The sequence below is a fragment of the Panthera pardus genome, unplaced genomic scaffold (assembly GCF_024362965.1).
Source record: "Panthera pardus isolate Hobbes unplaced genomic scaffold, ASM2436296v1 HiC_scaffold_11, whole genome shotgun sequence".
NCBI lineage: Eukaryota > Metazoa > Chordata > Mammalia > Carnivora > Felidae > Panthera > Panthera pardus.
The window spans coordinates 61,163,511-61,186,632 of record NW_026526666.1 but is presented as its reverse complement, the minus strand read 5'-3'; the positions used below and the strand labels follow the sequence as shown (position 1 = coordinate 61,186,632).

Below are 23,122 nucleotides of genomic sequence, written 5' to 3'. Positions count from 1 at the left end.
TCATTATGAACCAGCCGGACTTGGCTTCTTGTAATCCTAACCCTTAAAAGGCCATTTAATGAAATTCGGGCTGTGAAAGGCAGCCCGAATACCTCACCTCTGCCGAAGAGGCGAAGGCTTAAATTGTTCTCCGACACGTTACACACCTAACGCCGGAGTTCCAGATTTACTGCTTTCGGACTTTATTCATTACTCACAATGTTTTTATTCCTGGGTAATAAAATAAGCTCTTCCCTCCCCCTACAAAGGCTCTGTCCCCACCCCCAGACTCCAGCCCCTGGAGCCCTCATTTCTGCTTCAGTCAGCAAGGCTGTGATATGTAAATTTCACTACTGAGAAAAATGCCTTCAATGTTGATCCCTTTCTGAAACAGCAAGCAACAGATTCCGGGGGTAATGGCAAGCTGCCAGGCAGCAGAGGAGAATTCTCCCCTACCTGCCTTTTAAAGCACTTGGCACAGAATCTGGAAACTAATAAAGCGGGGAAGCATCGCAATTAAAGCTACAAGGAGACAGAAAACGACCAGCGCTTGCCCCCCGACCACGGTGACGGTTTGTCCCCAACTCCAAGACAGCTCCTCTCTGCCTCTCCTTTCTGGTGTAAAAGACCTCAACTGTCCACATAGTCACCAATATCGAAGTGTTCCAGAGAGGAAATCTGGAGAGCATTGGCTTTTTGGAAAAGAGAGAGCACAGGGTGGTCAAAGCAGCACTGACTTTGGAGCCAGAAAAACCTCAGCCTGAATCGTACATCTTACGTTAGGCAAGTGACTTCGCCTCTCTGGGCTTACGGCTCCTCCTCTATGAAAATAACGTCAATAACATCTACCTGGTAGGATTGCCAAGGGACGCAAGAAGGTGGTATGTCAAAAGCCTAGAGCTCTCTTATAATTTTTTTCTCTTCCCCTTAGGGAAGAGGAAACAAAGCATTAACAAATACTTGTAGGAAATCTTTTTTTTTTTTTTAAGTTTATTTATTTATTTTGAGAGAGACAGAGACAGCATGAGTGGGGGAGGGACAGAGAGAGAGAAGCAGAGGCTCTGTGATGCCAGGGTAGAGCCTGACACGGGGCTCGAACTCATGAAACCGTGAGATCATGACCTGAGATGAAGTTGGACGCTCAACCGACGGAGCCACCCAGGCGCCCTGAAAATATCTTCTCTAAGATACTTTCAAAAGCTCCTTGGAAAAGCACATTCCAAAGTGAAGAGTTTGGAAGTACTACCCCTCCAGAGTAGAACCAGAAAACATGTGTATGGATATGTTGGCTTTGACCACTTTATCCATAGGATGTCTTTTTCAGGGGGACAAAGCAGAAGTCTCAACCCAGGGCAGCAAGGGAAAGCCTAGTGCATTGTTCGTGTCATCTGTCACATGCCACTCTGTAACTTATCCCAAGAAAAGTCAGACTTTTGCACAGCAGCCCAACAAACACCTCTTTTAGAGACTGAGAACTCATCTTCTTCCCCTGCCGAGTTTGAAGGACAAACTTCCTTATTTTTTGATCTGCTTGAATAATAATATTCGCCTAGCACTTTATGGCTTACAAAGCATTTTCACAACTACTGCATTATCTGCTTCTCACAACATCCTATTACTGAATTATTATTAACACCTTATAAGTGAGTATGGGGAAGGCCGGGGAGGCCAGGGAATCACCCTTAGAAATCAGGCAATGGCAGAACTGTCACTGCAGCCTGGACTCCTCATTCTAGCTCCTGGGTCCTGTCCGATGGCGTCAAGCTAGCTTTCTCTTAGATGTCCCAGCAGGCTGCAGGGTCTGTGTTTCCAGTGAGACAGGTGCTCCTAGAACACCTGGGAAGGTCAGGTAATCTTGCCAAACGCTTGCCCACCTCAGTCCCTGCTAGCCACAGAGGGCCAACCTGTTCTTTCACATCTCAGCTATGCAGACTAGTGAACTTCTTTCCATCCAGAAGAATAGATTCATTCAACAAACACTGGATGATGGACAATAAAGAAGGGAGAATCATTTTTTTCAGTCCCCAGCGAAAGGAAAAAGGTTATGTTATCTGGATCCCGCTTCGCGGGACGGAGACAGAAGTGTGGCTGGATTTTCTCTGAAGCTGGATGCTCCATCCAGGACAACAAAATGCAGTATCTTTAATGACTAGAAATAAATGATGAGACATTTAATCTTCACTGCTTCTCCTGCTTGGGTGGAAGAGTAGTGCCTCGCAGACTGGGAAAAGCACTGAGGACATAGTTCTGTCCAAGGCCACCAGTGGAGTTTCTGGACTCCGTGGATAAGCCAACACTCCAATATCTAGAATACAGACAGCAAAGAGGCCAGAGAGAGGCCACAGAAGCTAGCTATGGCGGAAATCAGCAGTGGCTGCCCTAAGCCCAGAAGCTTTATGAAGAAGGCAGTCTGAAGTGCAAAGCATCGTAGGGGCGCCTGGGTGGTTCAGTCGGTTAAGCGTCCAACTTGGGCTCAGGTCATGATCTCACAGTTGACGAGTTCGAGCCCCGTGTCGGGCTCTGTGCTGACAGCTCAGAGCTTGGAGCCTGCTTCGGATTCTGTGTCTCCCTCTCTCTCTGCCCCTCCCCTGCTCATGCGGTCTCTCTCTGTCTCTCAAAAATAAATAAATGTAAAAAAAAAAAAAAAAAATTTGAAGTGCGAAGCATCGTCATTTTCCCAAAATCAGGGACTCAAAGCCACGGGTGTCCTAGATGGCTAGCTCTGCCTGTCCGCATAAGGGTCTCCTGAATGTTTTTCTGTAGCACTGCCTGCTGCCCATCTCATGCTCTTTTTTGACACTGAATCCCCCGAACTTCCTGAATATCGCACCACCATGCTTTTCTTCCTATTTCTCAAATGCGTTTCTCCTTCCAGAGGCTCCCCCCTTCAGGGTTCTCCCAGATAAATGTGGGTCTTCCTGGGGTCGAAGCCTTGCCTTTCCGCCCTGATCTCTGCTGCTTCAACAGTTCCAATTATTACCTCTGTGAAGAGGACCATCAAAAGGGCACTTCCCTCTCTCTCTTCCCACCCTCCCCCCCCCCCGCTCTACTTTCGGCTTACCCCTTACCCCAGTGGTCGGCCTTCTTCCAATCTTCTGCCAAATCTCCCAACCAGTTATCAAACCAATGGTATCCGTACGTCAACCTAACCCAGTCTGTCACACCCATTCCCACTTTTTCCCCAAACCTCACTCTTCTTCCCCTTATTCCTGCTCAAGTTACCATCATATAACTGCAAAGACATGACCCTGTAGGCTGTCGCACGGTCTTCCAATTCCGGTCGTCTTACTTCTACAAGGAGTCTCATATCCATCTCTCTCTCTCCCTCTCTCTCTCTCTCTCTCCCCCTTGCATCAGCCCCATCGTGGTTCAGGCCTCCTCCTCACCTTGGCTGCAAAACTGATGAGGCTAGCTTGAAAGGCTTTCATCACAATCTCCAGCCGATTAACTGGGGTAAAAACTCCTTGACATTCAAGGAATTTCACAATCTCGCTGTGATCCTTTTCTACCTTATCTCCATCTACTCCCCGATACTCTTATTTCTCCAGCCAAACAGGGTTGCTCTACGTTTCCTGAAAACACTCCATTGTTCCAGCCTCTCATTCTCCGAGCAAGCCCTTCTGCCTAGAAGGTCAGGATCTCTGATGGAAGTCCCACCCACCCTTCAAGGTGGAGCTCCATCAATCAACGAGTGCATGGGGGGAGAGTTCTGGCTCTCTTCACTTAATGGGTCCTGGACAACAGAGCGCTGTAACCCTCAGTTTCCTCATGTGTGAAAAAGGGACGATGCCAATACCAAGAGCTCAAGGGCTGTGGTGATGATTAAGTGGGACCAGTGCCCAATGAATGACGAGGGGGACAATGATGATCCCAGTCTTGACCCATGAAAGTAACCTTCAGTGATCTTCCTCTGAATTTTCACAGCAGCACTTGATTTATACATCACACCATCTACAGCCTTTGGCCTGTTTTACCCTTGAAGCTCTCGGTTCCGGGGGGCACCACCAGCACCACCGGGGGCGCTCTGGCCCCCGTCCTGTTCTCTGACCAACTCCTCAGTCTCCCCGCGGGGAACAGTATTGTCAGTCTTGTAGTTGCCCTGCTTCCCCTTTAGACCATAAACCCCTAGGGTAGCATCTGGGTCCTAGGGCGAGGTGTCTACCACAAAGCCTGCTTGTTCTAAGGGGGGGGACTCACCCAACATCCACCCTCCCAGCAGGTTAACACCTTCTGCAAAAGCCACTTTGCCTAAAATGCTATCGCACACCGTCCACGGGAGGATCTTAGGCGGCCGTCTGCCTAGCGGTCTCAACGTTTTGCCTTCCGCCATACGCTGAGCTCCCCAAGCGCAGAAACGAAAAGGTTTTACAGCTCACTGAAATAAAGAGCACTCGGCATAGCTCCTGGCAGAGCAGGCCTTGAATAAATGTCAGTTCAGGCACTGGGCTCTGAAGCCACAGAGACCTGGGTTCTCATTTCTGCTCCCTCATTCACTGAACAGAGTAACCTTAAACTAGCCACTTCTCCCTTGGGAGCCTCCGTGCCCTCCTTCATTTGTAAAACAGGGTAAATAACACCTACCTCTGGGCACCTAGGTGGCTCAACCGATTAAGCGTCCGACTTCGGCTCAGATGACGGTCTCACAGTTTGCGAGTTCGAGCCCCGCGTAGGGCTCTCTCCTGTCAGCGCAGAGCCCACTTTAGATCCTCTGTCCCCACCTCTCTCTGCTCCTACCCCGGGCATGCTCTCTCTCTCAAAAATAAATAAACGTAAAAAAATAAAAATAAGAATAAATAATAATACCTACCTCATCTAACTAAAGAAGAGGATTTAAGATAAGGCATTAGTTTCCCGTCCATCAGATAGCTTGTAAATGTTACCTGATTCTCTGCCCCAATCCCAAACAGACAATGATTCACAGAATGGACTTCTCAGCCTCCAGAGCATTATCCATTTAAAATGGACAAATGAGGGGCGCCTGGGTGGCGCAGTCGGTTAAGCGTCCGACTTCAGCCAGGTCACGATCTCGCGGTCCGTGAGTTCGAGCCCTGCGACGATCTCGCGGTCCGTGAGTTCGAGCCCCGCGTCAGGCTCTGGGCTGATGGCTCGGAGCCTGGAGCCTGTTTCCGATTCTGTGTCTCCCTCTCTCTCTGACCCTCCCCCGTTCATGCTCTGTCTCTCTCTGTCCCAAAAATAAATAAAAAACGTTGATAAAATGGACAAATGAGGGGCGCCTGGGTGGCTCAGTCGGTTGAGCATCCGACTTCAACTCAGGTCATGATCTCGCGGTTTCCAACTTTGAGCCCCACGTTGGGCGCTGTGCTGACAGCTCGGAGCCTGGAGCCTGCTTCAGATTCTGTGCCTCCCTCTCTCTCTGCCCCAACCCATTCGCATTCTGTGTCTCTCTCAAAAATTAATAAACATCAAAAAAAATTTTTTTAAATGGACAAATTAAAAGCCACTTGCACACTGGAGACATTTTCCAAGTGGTCATTAACCCCTCAGAGCTACATGTGCCTGAGGAAAAACTGGTGCCAAAGCATGGACTGCGTGTGTGTGTGTGTGTGTGTGTGTGTGGAAGGGAACAAACTAAATCCTAATCCCGATGCCCGTGTTTGTTAAATTGCAAATAGATGCCCCCTGCCACCATCCCCTCAGGGATAAGAAGGTCTCAGAAGAACTCTGTGCCATTTGATCAGGGACCGACACAGTGGAAGGATTCATGCGACCACTCTCTGTGGGTGGTCCTGGTAATTGCACAGGCCTAGTGGATTGTAAACTGGGGGACCGGGTCTCCTACCGGGGCACCGCTGGGCCAGCCCGACTTCACTTTTTGCAGAGTTGAAAACTCGACTAACCCTTAATGAGGCAATCTTGGGGAACCTTGTTTTCTTGGCAGTGTGCTCTCAGATAAAGGGGTTGGAGGGGTGGGGAGGAAGTAATGAAGTCCAGATGTGGGCACACTGAAGCCCGATCCTGAATAAACAAGTCTTGGAGGTATTAAGCTCTTCTTCTTGTCTCTGCAGCAAGACATCTGCGTGTGCTACACAGCCCGTTCCCACGTGCGTTGAGGACCGTATTTAAGATTTTAGGGAAGCAAATGGAATACTTTGCCCGGCTGCCTAGGTCCTCTGACATCTCCTGGCCTAATGCTTTTGATTTGCTGCCCAAAACGTATGGCTTGTGATTTTTACAAACGCGTATTGAGCACCACAGTCTGTGCCTTGCACTAGAGACTACCAATTTAAAATCAGATCAGGCCGCTCCCTGTCTCTGCTGCAGCTAACGGGGTCACCGAGAAAAAGATAGGACAGTTGCACACAGTAACTGCAAAGACAGAGGCCAGCCCAGGGATCTCTGGGACCTTTGGAAGGTGGGGAAGGAGGCAGCCAAGGAATGTTTCCTGGAGAGGGAGATGTCTGACTGGGGTTTATTTAATACATACCAGGGGCAAGAAGAAAAGGCTGGTCTCAGCCTTCCAGGGACCTATCATCTAGCTGGGGAGACAATACCCAGACACAAATCACATTACCAGGCAGAAATACTCAAGGTGCTGTTTGCCTGCTTGAGATGCAACAGGTTCACCATCGGGTCCCCAACACCTGCTACTTCGGGGGTGCTAGACAAGTGAATGTGGAAGGCAGGCAGGCAGGCAGGCAGGCAGGCTTTATAAGGCAGCAATGGTGCCATTATTATTATTATTATCATTATTATTTTAAAAGCCTTACCTGTGAATCAGAGGACCCCTGGTCTGGCCCTGCCACTAAGTAGTTATGGGAAAGTCACTTAATATCCTTGATCCCCAGTGGCCTTAACTGTAACAGTCAACCTCCCAGAATCACCACCAGGTGCAAATAAGGGAATGTGCACATAATGGGCACTCTGTTAACTATATGACACTACAGCAATGACAAGGAGGACTCTCGCCAATGACACACATAATGTCACTTGATTGGACCTCCAGAAAAGCCTAGGGGGTTGGGGAGCTACTGTCACCATCTTACAGGAAAGGAAGGTATAGTTCTTTTCCAAAGGGATCTGACAATCAATAATCAGCACAAAAGTTAGGACATAAACCTAAACCAGATGATGCCAAAGTCTGAGCTCTTTCTCTAGTTAGGAGTATTATTACAGAAGTTCCATTCAATGGGATCTGAGAGGAAAAGCCAAATTTATATGGCCAGAGGGAGAAGGGGATTCACCCGTGACTCATTCACACATCAAGTCCTAGATGCTAAGAATCTATATAAACCACTTTCAGGGCCTGACCAAAGCAAGCCCTGAGCCCACGCTGATTTAAAAAGAATACTGAGCATTTTTCCATATTAAAATCTTCGCCCCTGATACTCTTCATAGTGCAGTACAAGGCAAATTGAGAGGAGGCTAGGTAGGGGGTGATACTTCACTGTTTTTGCTCCTAATCTCTCTGCTGCTAGAGTCATTAAACCTTTACAAGGCAGAGATAGGAACCGCTGCTTTGTGGATTTGGAAGGAATTCCTATTATGCTATAATTCCAGAATCTGAGATACATCTGAAAAAGAAGTCAAAGCGACTAGATTTTTCCACATCTCCTGCCATCGAAAGGTGTCTGCTTTCTCTATAACTTCTGATGATTTGCACCTCCCGGTCACATTTGAAACGGCACCGCCACCCCTCTCCTTTGCTGTGGGGACACTCAGACTGGAGCAGGGGCATGCAAGTCAGCCAAGGATTCTCTTGTTGTTTTAAACAAACCTGAGGTCGGCAGGAGAAGGCCCGGGCAGCAAATATCAAGATGATTAGATTTCCAGACCAGGTTCCCCACCCCCACCCTCCCTGTCACTCACGCCCTCTGATCAGAAGCAGATCCTGGATGGAGGCAGCCAGGCTCTGTGACCAGTCATGATGGGAAAGTGGGAAACGTGTTGTTGTTGTTTAATTTAAGCTGTATATAGCTTTTCCAGAATCGGGTGCACTAAAGTGAATTACTCATTTTTCCTCTGAGGTCCTGCCTCTGCTTATTTCCATGAGTACTCTAGTACTTAATGGCAGGGAAGTGGGTAAGCAGACCTCGTTATGAGCCCACATCTCACACATGCCCCCAGCTGGATCCAGAGGTAAAGGTCCTTTTGCAAAGAGCACGGGAGGAAGAGTCAAGAGATCTGGGTTTTAGTGAATTAACTACAAGGAAAGAGCGGGAGCGGCAGGATGGGTCCCAAGGCTGGCGTTCCTTTCCTGATTCTATTTTTATTAGACATGAGGTCTTTGCAAAGTCACTCCACCACTTTTTGACTGTTTAGTCATTTATAATGAAAACAGTTAACATTTATCGAGGATGCTCCAGGCGCCAAGCACTGAGTTACCTTACATGCATCATCTCACTTAATTCTGAAAACCTTAATAAGGAGATGTATTATCTCCATTCAACAGATGGGCCTACTGAGGCTCAGCGGGGTTAATTCACTGGCTACATACACACTGCACAGCGGGAGTTCAGAGAGGCACCGGAGCACATGCCTTTAACTTCAGACTAAATGGAGGCAGGTTATCTAGCTGTCAGGGTTTCTGCACGGGTGAAATGCTTGAACACAGTTTGTAGGTTTCTGTGGCACACAGTGGCACCTAACGAAGGACACTAATTATTATCTGTTTTGCCTGTTTTGTTTTGGGCTTCGGAGGGGGGTTGGGAGGAGCACGGAGAACTAGAGGAAAGCACTATCCAAACCTATTTTGCTGACACTGTATGGGATGTGGAAGCAATGCTGTTGCTCATCCTATAACCAAGGTCACAGCGCACGACTGACCGTTTCAAGGAAACCTGGGAGGTCAGGGCGGCTTTTAATTAAAACACCAACATGACATGAGGAGAAGAGCAAGCCAAACTAAACTCCTAAAAGCAGATTTTTTTTTCAGAAATGCTAGCATTTCAAGAGGAAGAAGGGGCTGGTCTTGACCGACAGCAGGGAAAGAGCTGCTGACCAGGAGTTTTGCTTGAGGAAGGAAGAACAGACGAGAAGCACAGCCCTCAGAAAAGCCACTTTGGCACCCCATGTCCATCTGCTACAAAGTCCGTTCCCACGAATGATGGCATCTGATCCTTATAGCAAGGCCCATGAGTGAATCTGAACACAGGTAAGGAAAACGAGGGCTGGACAGAGTCGTGATTCACCTGATTCACGTAGCTGGGGTGCCACGGCCTCTGAAGAGTGCCTCGCTCCCGTGCTGGGTCTGGGAGCAGTCCCACTAGGCAAGCCGAAGCCAAGAACAATTGCATGCAGAAAGAGCAAAGGGCATGTGACACTTTGTCCCTGTGCTATTCTTATCTTAACCACTCCTGGGTTACAGTCAGCTTCCTAAAAGCACTCAATTAACTGATCCTCCCGAGTGTCAAAAACACCTGTTCAAACCTTAGTAGACGATACTGCACAATTATGTGCCTTCTACGACAAACTTCTCTTCCAGGAAAAGCCATTCTTCCTGCAGAACTCAACCTCACACTGTCCATTTGGAACAAACAGTAAAATTAGATTTTATATCTCTCAGTTTCTGAACACAAAGATCCTCAGTGCACCTTTAAGAAACTACGAGCATTGCCCGATGGACTGTTTTTATTTTAAAGGTTGGAAAGAATTCTACCAGCCCCCCTCCCCCCCCCTCCCCAATTTCAAACTGTTGATTGTGTGCTTGGTTTACGATGTTATTAAAAAACAAAGAGGGGTCTCAAAGTTTACAACCAACCCCCAGAGTGGGGAAGTCAAAAGAAAAACTTCATGAAATGGCGGCTCAGGACCATCAGCAGCTTCCATCGGATCCAGAGTAGGCATGAGTAGACAAATGCTGATCCCTTAAGCAATTAATTTGGACAGAACAGCCACTCTGCATTTGAAATCACGCCTGCAAAATGGAAGCAGGGCTTTGAAATAAGCCAGGGATAGGCTTGAGCCCCAATTTTTACTTGCTGTAGACTTTGAACATATCATTTAACCCCTTTGAGTTTCTGATTTTCCATTCGTATAATGGGAATACTAGCACTCAATTCACATGTAGTGTGTTTAACTCTAGCTTCCTTCCTTCTCAGCTTCTCATATAGGCCAAAGATAAGCTTCCAGGCTCTGGCTAATATAAACATGACTCAAGGATCTGAGAGGGAGAATTTATGATCTTGGTGGACATGATGCCTATCCCTTATGCCTACATGGCTGGGGTTCAAGGGCAAAGAACAGAAAATACTGGAGGTGTGGAACAGACATCTGTGAAAATGTATGACTCACAAATTAGGAGAGTGGATTATCATCAATTACTCTCCCAAACACCCCAAATGGACACATCTAAAAACAAAAGGTGGTGACCTCCCAAGTAAAGCCCAAGTAGGCCATGCCCCAATTTCCACGAGGCTAACATTGCTCCAAAGTAATTCCGGACTCTGTCAAAGACCGTGGCACATGTGTGCATTCCCAACGAGGCCTTCATCCTTTAAGGGATGAGCTGTATGTAAGTCGAGACTTTACACTTGCACCTGAGTAACCCGCTCAGCAATTCAGGAGTTTGCCAAGTTATTTCAATGCTCATGCTCTCTTTTCCTCCTCAATACAACACTATGCAGCAAGGGGGTCATCCCTGGTTTTAAGCACGTACAGCTTGTCAGCGGGGTGCCAGGTCTAGAACTTCGGTCTCTTGATGCCAAGTCCCAATTTTATTTTCGCTTTGCCACCCCAGCCCCTGGATGAGAGAAGTAAACAATATGCCAGAGAACACCAGTGGCATGACTGTTACAAAGGCACAGCCGTAGTGTGAAGACAGCAGAACATGCCTGTGATAGCCCTCCTCGGGGGCTCGCCTTCATGGCTCAGAGGTCAGACTCTGGGGTAAGGGACAGATGGGTTCAAATTCCAACTCTACCGCTCCAAGTGAGCGTGGGCAAATTATTTTCACTCTGCAGACCTCAGTCTCCTACCTTGTACAAGAAAGACAAGGACGGTATCTGGACTTCACTGGACGGCTGTGAGGATAGTGCATGCAAAGTAGAGTAGAGGGGTGCTTAGCGTACTTTTAGAAGACGTTCAGTATATATGTGTGTATACAGATGATACTTTTAGTATATGCTTTTGGTAACAGCATTAACCGCATGAAATACACACTATTATCAACCGAATGAAATTCTGCTTGCGCGGCCAACCTCCGTTGGCTCAGATATCCTGAAACTCGACACAGGGGAAGTCGGACAGGTGGAGCATGGCAGCCCAGGCGCTTACCGCGAGGATGGCGATGACAATCCCCACGGCGCAGAGCACAGCATCATTTATGGTCTCGCTGGTTTTCAGAGGATACTTGATGCTCTCGTCATTGCAGTAAAACCCTCGGTGGTAAGGCTTGATGGTGCTTGTCTCAATGATGAGGAAGGGCAGGCCCGCTGGTCCAGATGCAACCATCATAGGCACCGGAAAATTAAAAAAACGAGAGGAGAGAGAAAGGGAAAACATCAATAAAAGGAGGCCGGAGAATGACTTGCAGCAAAGACCAGCCCAGGTAACACCATTGCCAGGGACAGGAATTCCGTGCATTTGCAGCTATGTACAGCCCACAGAGAGTGTTCAGCACCTGCAGGCCCTCTCCTTCCTGGTCACCCCCAGGAGGAGCAACGCATTATTCTCTGGTCTCGTCCAAGGGCACAGTGGGAGGCAGTGGAAGAGCCGGGGAGGAGCTTTCCCACCGCGCGACCACACCCTGCGGACATTAAAGCCCAACGAGTGACAATCGCCAACAGGGCCCCGAGTCTAATGATGTGTCGTTCGCCAAGTGCATCGGACGTCACCATTCCCCCTTCGAGAGGCTCATCGTAAGGCTCTGCTGCTTGGAGCCGTGAAGGCCTCGGGGTCAGATAAGCTGAATTTGGATCTCAGGTCCAATGTGACCCCTGGTTGTCATTCCATCTTTCTGAGCCTCAGTCTCCCCACACATGAGTTGCAGGGACGACAAAAGGAGAACCAGCCACACACGACTTCCAGCGTAGCGCCTGGCACACGGTAGCTGCTCAGTGGTGCCCTTTTCAACCATTTTCTCCCACTAAAGAGTCCCTTCCAAGACGAAGTAGAGCTGAGCAGAGGGCCCTGAGGCCTGGAGCTCTGGAGCGGAGCCCAAGGGCATCTGGGAGCACCAAGCTGCTCCCGCAGCTGCTGCTGGTTTATCAGTGGCTCGGCTCAGATGCCATTCTCTTAAAGGTCATGGCGAATGGATTCCATCACCTGCCAGGAAAAGTTCCTCACAACCCTGAAGCAAAAAGCGAAGGCCTACAAGATCTCTGGCCTGGTCACTGCAGCAGCCTCCGCATCGGTCTCCTGACCTTCACCGCCTCTCACACACATCTACCGGTTCACTTCCTGACCACGAGCACGTCACTGCCTTGCTTAAGTTTCTTCCGCGGCTCGCCGTTGCACCGCACGAGATAAAGTGTGACCTCTGGAGTGCCCCGCGACCTGGACCTCCCTTCTCCTGACTCATGGTCTGTGGCCCCCGTGACACAGCCTCCAAGAAAACAGGACACGGCGACTCTTGCCTCAGTTGCTACTCTTCTCTCAGACTGGAAGACCTCTTCCCCTACCACCCAAGTTCAATGCCAAGCTGCAATACCACTCCCCTAAGTAAAAGGTGAGCCAGTAAATGTTAGGACTAGGGAAGACCAAGAAAAACATCCTGTTAACAGCCACCACCGATGTAAGAGCCATCCACAATGTGTAAGGCATTCATTCATTTCTGTATTGGATCTCCCAACAACCTGAAGAGGTCATTTTACACCATCGGTTAAGCATGTGCCGTTCATCTTCAAGTGAAGAGAACAGTGACTACGAGAGAATATTTAGCTCCTTCAGGGTCTCTTAGTCTACCCCCAAATGCCTGAATCCCTGATTTAACTTTGCAAATTGGTTTCGTCCGACTGTGAATTTCATTAGCCGAAAAATCCCAAGATAAGCGGTGGTTGAAAAGATAAAATTCCACTTTCGTGTTTTTCAAAAAGAATTGAATTCACGTCACGTCACGTTGCTCGAAGCCCCAGACTGCCTCTTAAAAAAAAAATGTACCACGAACTCCACAATTTTTCAATTACTTTGGTCCAGACCAGCAGCGATAAAAATGCTCACTTTCTAAAAAGTGTATTTATGTATCACTGTGCATACACACATGGATTTATTTGGTTTTATTCTTTGGATTTATTTGAATTCTACGGCTATTTATTTTGTGACCCCTAACTGCTTCCTGCTAGAACAACAATTTACTTTATCAAATTCATACTAGTGCTTTGAAAAGAAAGAAACAGCAACATACCACAGCATTGTGCCTGACCTTCTCAAAGTAAACACAGAGGGACCCTGGAAGGCAATAACCATTAGCTCTTGAGACCGTGTCTCTGCAAAAGAGTGAAGCAGGAGAGGTGAGGCAGGGAGGGAATGCTGTGGCGAGGAAGGGGCAAGAACAGTCAGCTGATCTTTGGGGGGTGGGGCGCTGGGAGAGAAAAAAATAACCTACGGGCCCAAACCATCTTCATTCCACTGCCTAAACATTTTGAAATGTGGCCAAGTTGGCTACGAAAAGTAGCCAAGAAGCCAGCACTATGATATTAATAGTCCGCTTTTAAAGCTCCACACATCGTGATAAAAACCTTGAGCTCCACGTCTGAGCCCGGCCGCAGCCTCTGTGGTGCCTGGGAGCCAAAGCGTTGCTAATAAACTCAGGAAGGGAACAGACCTCGAGTGCCTTACATTCAGGCTGGGCTCTTAGGCCCCAGCTTCTATTTTTAATGGTGTTCACATGATAGGCCTGTAAAACATATGTTTCTAAGGACAATAAAACACATATAAAAGAGCTGTGGAGTTAGACAGAACTGGGTTAATGACCTCAACTCTGCTCCCAGCTACTTGAGCAAGTTATTTCACATCTCCAAAACGCTCTTCTCATCTCTGCAATGGGAAGAGTGCAGTCTAGCTTTGGGATTGCTGGGATGACGCCATCTACTACTACACTAACCCATTCATTTAGTCGACAAATATTGATTCAATCTTCACTGTGTACACGAGGTACAAAGACAGCACGAGCCCTGCCCTCAGGGAGCTTGCAATCTAGTACGGCAAGACGTCATGGAATAAAATCAGTGCAGGAAGGGGTTTTAGTTGGAGGAAACCAGGCAACAGCACTGGGTCATGTCAGCTTGGGGTCTGGCACGCACCACAGACACTCAATAAATGTTAAAAGGACCAAGAGGGGGTGGGGGGAACAATCCCACAGAGAAAGTTAGTAAAGAAAATCTGTTTATTCCGTTCCTTTGCCCTCTCTTAACCTGGGAGCAATCCAAATCCTTTCTCATCTGTCCTCCCTTGCCTAAAGCTCGGGGAGCTTCCGGTTCTGATCATGTGGACAGTGCCCACAAACAGTCAAGAAGTTGGATCTGAATGTGTTCTGTTTATTTTCTTGAAAGGCATGGAGAGAGCATTCAGAAGACCCAATGGCTTTTTCTGTTTCCTCTAAAAATGTGTGGTATGATCGGGGATGATGCCAGTCAAGTCTTGACTTCACTCCAGAAGAGAGTAACCTCGGATTCCCTTCAGTTGATGGGAAAAGCATAGGCATTTTCTCCAACGGGGTAGCTGATCCTCAAGAGACACAGCATCATGCCTTCCTTGCCTCTCCAGGACCCAGAGAAGAGGCTGTTCTTTTCCAAAGCAGGATCTCCATTTCCAACACTGGCACCATCTTTATACCCAACTACTATAGCTCTTGATCAGTTCATTTCCAAAAAATTCCCAGTGCTAATGACTAGGAACCTAGAGGTGAATGCATCACAGCACCCGCCCTCAAGAGGCCTATGGTATTTTAAGAAAGTTACAAAAACAAGCGCACTAAAATATTTCTAAATGGGCAGACTGACGTATGTATAGATTACGGGGAGGGCCCATAAGACTTCTCCACCAGGGACACTAAAGATAGCCCACAGAGGATGGGAGGCTTGAGGGAACCCTTATGTGAGTAGGAGGTTTCTGGGGTCCAGGGACTAAGTACGCTCAAGAAACTCAAAGTAGTTTAGGGACTTCAACAAGGCAGTCATCACAACCGATGGCCATTACGAGAACACGATTTTAGATTTGGCTCCAGAGCTGGAAGAGACACACAAGTAGACAACGAAAGGAAGAAAGAGAGAGTCAACACAGACAACAGCAAGAGCAGCTAACATTTACTAAGTAACTGTTTTGTGCCCGAACTGTGCTGAGGAACCCCACATGAAGGGCTGCCATCTGGACAATCTGGATACCCATTATTGTTCTCGGCACTGACTGGGTCACTGTGCTGAGGGAATTTAAGTCCCAACCTTCAAGTGGCCCAAAGGCTAATGGGAGAAACAGTCATAAAAATGAACACATTCAGTCACCCGAAGGTTCAAAGGGATTAAAGTGACTTACCAGAGACACTCGGACTTTCGAGTGCTTTCTAAAGTAAGCGAGTCACTTGAAACAGAGAAGGAAGCCCCGAGGTATATTGATAAATTAGTTAAAGCTCAGCAAATTTCATGGCCTTTGAAGAAAAAGATGCTTTATATGGAACAGTCAAGGCAACAGCATGGGCGATTACTCACTGAATATTCACCACATACACATCTGTGCTCAGTATCTAATTTAACCAACACTCTGATGCCAATATCCTGGAATTTAGATTTATCTATAATGAAAGGTACATTACAAGCTTTTTGCAAAGTAGAAATAAGAAGTGTGTGTGTGTGTGTGTGTGTATACATACCATCTGGTGATTCTAGACCCCAATTCAAAGCACTTCTCCTTCTTTTAATCAAGGATCAATTAACTTCCTATACCTCCAGGGACCTCTTGGGATATGTAGGCTGCAGAGGAGGCGTAATACGAACTCACTGACAAACACTTAACGGGCAGAAAATCAAAGCGTGAAGAAAGGCCCCTGTGTTGGGTTCGGGCCTTTGAAACTTCTTGGGCTTTGAAAAACTAACACTTGAGCAGGTTGGGTGGTTTGGGGGTGGGGTGTAAAAAAACACAGGATAAGTTTTTGTGGCCCACCCATTGATAAAGTCATGTGGGAAGTGTTACCAAAGTGACCCAGCCCCAGAGCCCTGCTCCCTTCAGCCACAGCTTCACGTTGGCACAAAATTAAACACAGCCTCCTGCTCTCAAAGTGCTTTTTTAGAAAGGGAAGGAGTGGGGGTGGGAGAGTGAATAAGAAATCTTTGCACTTGGGCGGGACCCACGGCAGGACCTGACTCAGAGCATCAGGAAGGGGCTGCCCGTGGCTCCTATATACCAAGTCCTTCGAGTGCCTTTCCCGGAGTTGTCCAACTTGATATTTCATCCAATCTGTGGTTATTTTAGAATAAGCAAAGTCCAGGACCTGTGAGAATAATAATTAAACTAATATCTGCAGAAAGCCTACACTTCTACCCACAGAAGAATACTGGGTGCAGACCACGTATGTGGATATCAAGCGCAGGCTCACTGCTCCAATCAGGCAGCTGGGAGAACTCTACAACAGAGTTTTCTACATCTTACCTACAGTGTAGACTTCACTCTTGTGCTCATTTTACAAATGAAAGACTGAAGCTCAGAGACTGAAGACTGCAGCTCATCTAAAATGCAAAGCCGGCAAATGGCACCAATGTGGACCAGATGTTTGAAATAGTGACGGAAGGGCGCCTGGGTGGCTCAGTCGTGGAGCATCTGACTTTGGCTCAGGTTATGATCTCACAGTTAGTGAGTTCGAGTTCCATATCGGGTGAGCTCAAGCCCCGTGTGAGCCCCACTTCTCTCTCTCTCTCAAAAAAAAAGAACAGAAAGAAAAGAAAAGAAAAGAAAAGAAAAGAAAAGAAGAAAGAAAGAAAGAAAGAAAGAAAGAAAGAAAGAAAGAAAGAAAGAAAGAAAGAAAGAGAAAGATAGATATAGATGGAAGACATTAGGCTTCTGAGTTCAAACTTGGAATCCAATTAGGAATTGATGTATCTGAATTTTCACAACAGCTGTGAAAATGTGCATTATTATTTTCATCTGTACCCAACAGAAAGCTGAGGCCAGAAGTTTTGTAACATGTTCAAGGTTCCCACACTGAGTCAGTTGGTCACTGGGATTTGAACCCAGGTCTGTCTGTCTTTTGGTTCATGTTTTCTTACTCCATGACCTGACCCTCCCTTTCTTTATAAATGTATTCCTTGTTAAAATATGACCAACTGATTTTTTTTTTTAATCACTTAAGGCCAGAATGGTCAACCCAACTACTACTTAGAGGTTCAAAATACAAATATTTATGTTGCTTGTAAGTGACAGGGTTTCTATTTAAAGTAATTAATTGCTACTGGTCTTAGAAGTGTGCAAACTTTCTTTGGTTTACGATTATTTGTCCAGATTTTTGTACTGGACACAATCCAGATGAGACAAAACTGAGTTTACTATGAAGGCGTTTCCTACCTTTGAAAAGGGCTGCCATGAAAAACACTCGCTGTAGGCTGGTGTGAACATGCAATATTCTGGGTCTAGGGGTTTGCCTTGACAAATGGTCATTCTTCAAAGCTGGAAGGTCTAGACCTTTCTTTACAAAAAGAAGACTGTCATAACCGAAAGCAACTCCATGGGAGAAACAAAGACATTAGTGGCAGATCTGGTCCCGGTGCCGGGTTTCCTGAGCCCAAATCCAAGGCCTTCAATGCAATTCCACAAACATGTACTGACAGTTTCTGAGTACTGGGCACTGTTAGGTGCTGGGGACACACCGTATCGAGAAACCACACTGTTTCTGAGTTTCTCAACGTTGAAAAGTCTCCGGTTCCATGACAAAGGGACATCTGTCTTTAGTCTAATCATGGATGTGAAAAAGAACTTTGGATGGCCTTTCTTATTTGGAAGTGCTTAAAGGGCAAAAACCCACTTTATTCTCCAAAATAATATCAGCCACCTTAAAACTCTTAGCGCTATTTTGGCCTTTTCATTTGGATTTTGAAAGGGGTGTCAGATCCACCCCTAAAAAACAAACTAGCCAACAGCATGATTCAGACCTTTCACGAAGAGAGTCCCAGCCCTCTTTTGTCGACATGATATGTCTAATTTTTGAGTGAGCCCCACACCCAATGTGTGGTTCGAACTCATGACCCTGAGATCAAGAGCCACATGCTCTACCGACTAAGCCAGCCAGGCACCCCTCGACATGATATTTCTAGTAATACACAACTACCAAAGTTAAAAGGACTTATAATTCTCTTCCCCAGGTCAAACTGGGTCACCTCCTTCCTCTTTTGACCCCTCTTTTCAATAAGGACGAGAGTAATATGCATTCATTGGGTACCCATACTACGTGCCAGGAGTTCTGTATAAGTCAACGGATGTAACTCTCAAAACAATCCTCTAAAATAATTATTAATATACAGCCAAAGAATTGAGTCAGAGAGATTATAATTTGCCACTGCTGATAACCAGTGTAACCAGGATATATCATAGAATACCAAGACCCTTAGAGTTCATTCAGAGATGGGGCCAGTTAGCCTTTCTTGCTAAAGTACATAGGAAATATGTCTATGTAGAGATTAGCAAAGCTACAAAGCTCTGAAAAGTGTAGGCTGACCCTGAACGAGGATAAAAAGCAGGGCTCTCCCTTATATGTTGAGATGGACTTACCACCTACTCTCTTGATCTCTCTGGATCTCTCAGATCCACCTACTCTCCTGCCTCAGTCTCTGTTATGACCCAATGTGTTTATTTCCAATATGGCTCCCCAGAGCTAGGACACAGCAAGAATCCCAAGTGTGCATGGGGTTTTATTAGCTCTTACATAAATAACCACATTTAATCTTCCTAACAACTCCAGGAAATGATGTCTTAACATGTGGATTAAACTACCGCTGGCAAACTCCTATTCATCCTGTAAGACTTAGATATCTCTTCTACAAAGGATTCACTGAGCCATGTAAGCTACTCTGGCAGAGTTACTTTTTTTTCAATTTATCTGTGAACTTCAGAGTCAGGCAGACAGGATTTCACCTCTTACCTCTATCACCTGCCACGCTTACGGTATGACCTTGGGCAAGTCAGGTTCCAGAGTCAGGCAGACAGGATTTCACGTCTTACTTCTACCACCTGCCATGTTTATGGTATGACCTTGGGCAAGTCAGTTTACCTCTCTGAGCTTCATCGTCGTACAACAGGACCTGTACAATAGTTCCCAATGCACGAAGACACAGTTTATAAAATATCCAATTGCCTGGCTCCGTGTTAGCTCCTGCTCCTGTAGGTGACAGGAAGCCGCTGAAAGCTTTTAAGCAGGTATAAGATGTGATCAGCGTTCAGTCAAAAGCTCACTCACTCAGCTGTGGGTTTGCCAGCTCCTTCCCAAATGCAATCTGATCCCATGGGAAAAGCATGCTCATAAAATCCTGCAATTCCAGGGACTTCTTGGGATTGTATAAACAGAAGGGGCTTCAGCAGTGGTTAGCAGGACCTGGCACCCTGATGCAGAGAAGAAATATCACGGCAGGAACCCTGCCACGTGTCATCAAAGGATCGCACAAGGCTGAATGGGAGGGAAGTCCACGAGGGTGAAAAAAAATGTTATTTTCCCAACAGTTACGCACACATGCGTCAGCAGGCGTGCTCCCACCCCAGCCACGCTGCCCAGGTGTACACAAAACGCCAGGTTCACGTGGCGGTAAAATAAACAACATGTGGACTGGCAGGACATCAGACACCTGGGAGGGCCAAAGTTCGAGATAGTCAAAAGGCAAGACTGGAGCCAGACGCGGTGCCAAAAATGAAGAGTTGGAGTGTTACTGGAGACGCTGTGAGAACAAAATCACGCTGGTAGGCAATCCAAGGCCACCAGGGCCCAGCTGCATGGTCCAACCTAGGTCAAAGGTCACAAACTGGCAGCCCATGGCCAAATCTGGCTGGCAGAGATGCTCGGTTTGGACACCCATTGCTTAAATTTTTTTAAATGTGTATTTATTTAAGAGAGAGAGAGAGAGAGCAGGGAAGGGGCAGAGAGAGAGAGAGGGAGAGAGAGAGAATGAGAGAGAGAATCCAAAGCAGGCTTTGCACTGTCAGCACAGAGCACGACTGGGGTTTGAACTCACAAACCGTGAGATGATGACCGGAGTCATCAAGACTCAGACACTTAACCAGCTGAGCCACCCAGGCCCCCCCCCCAACCCATGTATATGTTTTCATCTTAACCCTATCTATGTGTTCAACTATAAATCCAAGGATTTATCCATCACATCCTAGCACCATTAATTATTCCTTTTTCTGTAAGCCCCCTACATCAGCTGATAGTCTCTTCAGAAAAGGGTTCATATTTTATTCATCTCTGCATACCCCGCACAAAAAGACTAATTCCTGGTGCCTAGCGAGTGCTCCACAAACGTATATTGGAGAAATGCATAAAGGAAATAAACTAAAATCCAGATGACCTGGCTCTGGCCCAGATACAGTGTATGGCTTGTAAATCCTTTTTCCCCCACCCTTCGGAGTTTTAATCTGATCTCTCTCACATCTCCAATCCTGTTTTTCTAACACAATCCCCTGAAACAACACACGACCACACAACCTCATGAAGAGCAGACAAATCCATCGGGAGTTATTTACGGGGAACCTAACCAGCTTCAAGCCTCTGGCTGTTGGGCTGGATGACCGCTAAGACCCCGAATTTTCAGTTTCCTCATCTTTTTCAGGTAGTGAAACTATCAGAAAACACTTTGTGGGGCAGCCCCAGGTAAGCCGCAGAGGCCGCCACTCAGTGATTCAGCCGCCCCGCCCCACCCCACCCTGCCCGGCCACCCAGAGGGCTAAGGGATCCATTTCAGCACACCTCTGACCCACTTCCTGTGATCCTCTTGGGAGCCACTGCCCAGGAGAGAGCTCCCAATCAGAGGAAGGGCACAAATCTCAAGAAGGCAACTCGGATCCGGGTTTGGAAACCAGTTTTGCCGCTTGAAATCTATGCAAACTTCAGCAAGCTGCTTAATTTCTCAGAGCCCCAATTTTCAAAAGAGGAGGTCAATACCCACTTGGAAGAGCTGGGAGGATGACAGATCACATGGTAGGTATTTAACAGAGGTGAGTTCCCTGCCCTCCCAGCCTGCAAATCTACTATCCAGCTGTATCAGCCGGCTTGACTGGTTTGCTCAAGAAGGTGGCCAGACTACCCTGGTCAGGGCTGTGTCAGCTCAAGACAAGGACCGGCACTGGAGTTCAGTAAAGCTGGAGCGATTCCAGCTTCAGGGATAAGACCAGCCTCACGCCAGGAGCACACTCCCCATTCCCCAGCCTGTCAAACGTTCCTTTTGTAAAACCCAGAAACCTCCTTCAAATCTGACAGCTGCCACCTGCACAAATAATTCAGGGATGCAATTCTGAAACCGAATACAAGGCCCCTAAAAGCTGAAAAGTTTGAAGTCCAAAATAATCCCTTTGACCTTCTGCCTAAATGCACGCTAATCACTTTTTAATTTGTAGTGTATTTCCTCCCTATGTGTTGTACTTGTGGGGCCACATTTTCTTTTAGAAGTATCCAGGGAGTGGATGGCATTACAAAACACCTGATTAAAGTACAAGGCAAACTTCTTTCCCCGACATCTGAGGCTTGGTGTAGGCCCCAAGTTTTCCGAACTGCACTGGGTGGTGAAGAAAGTGAAGGAGAAAAAGGCTGCTTTTGAAGGAGGGTCCTTACTGAGAGAATTACGGGCTACAGAAATTAATAAGAGGTGGCCCCTGCCCTCTAAGAGTGCACGCTCGGGGGACAGCACACGCATCTGGGGAGGCGTACTCATGATGCAGCGTGACAGGAACGTCCAGGACATGTGTTAGCACGTGTCGCGAAAGCCAGCAGACGCGCAGTACCAGTTTATTGACTAATCCAGTAAACACATTTCAAAGATTCCTTGCTGTCATCTGAACGCCAACAATGTAGGTAAGGCCACACACACAAAAAATTTTAATAAAAAAAAATAAAAATAAAAAAATAAAAATTCAGAACTGGAAACCACCCCCCCACCACCACCCCGACGAGCCAATTAACAATACTGCTGTTGCAACCTACCCTCATTTCCTACCCAAGTTTTAACCCTGAGGAAAAATGAGAAAAGGAGTCTGAGGGAGCCCATCTAATTTCACAGATGCTGAAAAGATGCTACAAAGGGAGAACTGGCAGTTAAAAATGTTGTTCACTCCAGAAGAAATGTCTTATTTGGGGTTTCCCCCCAAAAGGGGAAGGTTTCTCCAACCTTAAACTAGGTTTCTAGTTTAAGAAAGGATCTATAGTAATCACCAGGATTACTCTAAATGGAAGTAAGTCAAATCCAAATAGAAGGATCAGGGTCATTCTACACTGTGTGACTATCCTAGTGAATTAGGCAACCTTTCACCTACTGACTAATGAAGTCTCAAGCAGTCGGAGCTGGGTCAGCTCAGCCAGGGTCCTAGAGAAGAAAATGGTCTCCACACTAGTCCCTGACTCGGTGAAGAGACACCTGCTACCACAAGTGAGTTGGGTGTACAAGGGAAGTTTCTGTTGGCAAGGCGACCTCAAAAACTAATACCAACTAACAATAATTGACAATAATAATGACCCGTATTCATCAGTGTTTATTCCGCGGCTGGCTAACTATACAGAGATTCACTTCTGCTCTCTCAGGCTCTGTTTCTTCATGTGCAAAATGAAAGGGGTGGTTTCATCAGGTGGCTTAGGGACATTTCTAATTCAGGAGAGTTTTTGCCTTTAGCCTATAGGCATTCTATAAACAAACTGCAGGCTTCATTCCCATGGCGTCCTTATAGGGCGGATTCGCCACCTGCCCGCTATGCCCCTGGGGTAACTGAGGAGCGGTGCTGCTTTCAGTTGGGGAAGAGAGACTGGCCAAGCAGAACCCTCCAGAATTCAAAGGTGCTCATTTATAAACACGAGCTTCAGAAAACATCCCCAAATCTGCAGGCCTTCCCATCCAAAGTGAATTAATGATTGGCAGCTCTTGGCTCTGTCAAAGAAGCAGGTTATCAGCAAAAATGCAGTGTGGGTTGGAAGCAGGTGGGAATTTGCATCAGCTACTGCAGCCAACTGGATACTCTCCTAGGTGATTTAGAGCTGAGCCTCTTTTATTCCTCCTAGGAACCCCTTCCACGTAAG

The 23,122-nt window shown here is 47.0% G+C and overlaps 1 protein-coding gene across 3 annotated transcripts in view; it reads right to left on the bottom strand.

The window, feature by feature from the left end:
* PLPP3 (phospholipid phosphatase 3) overlaps positions 1–23,122 on the bottom strand; it is an 86,621-nt gene that overhangs the window by 30,681 nt on the left and 32,818 nt on the right. For all 3 annotated transcript variants that reach the window (XM_019449161.2, XM_019449157.2, XM_019449158.2), the window contains exon 2: positions 11,212–11,369. In XM_019449161.2, the coding sequence (XP_019304706.1) occupies positions 11,212–11,369 (158 nt within the window). The remainder of the gene's footprint in view (positions 1–11,211; positions 11,370–23,122) is intronic.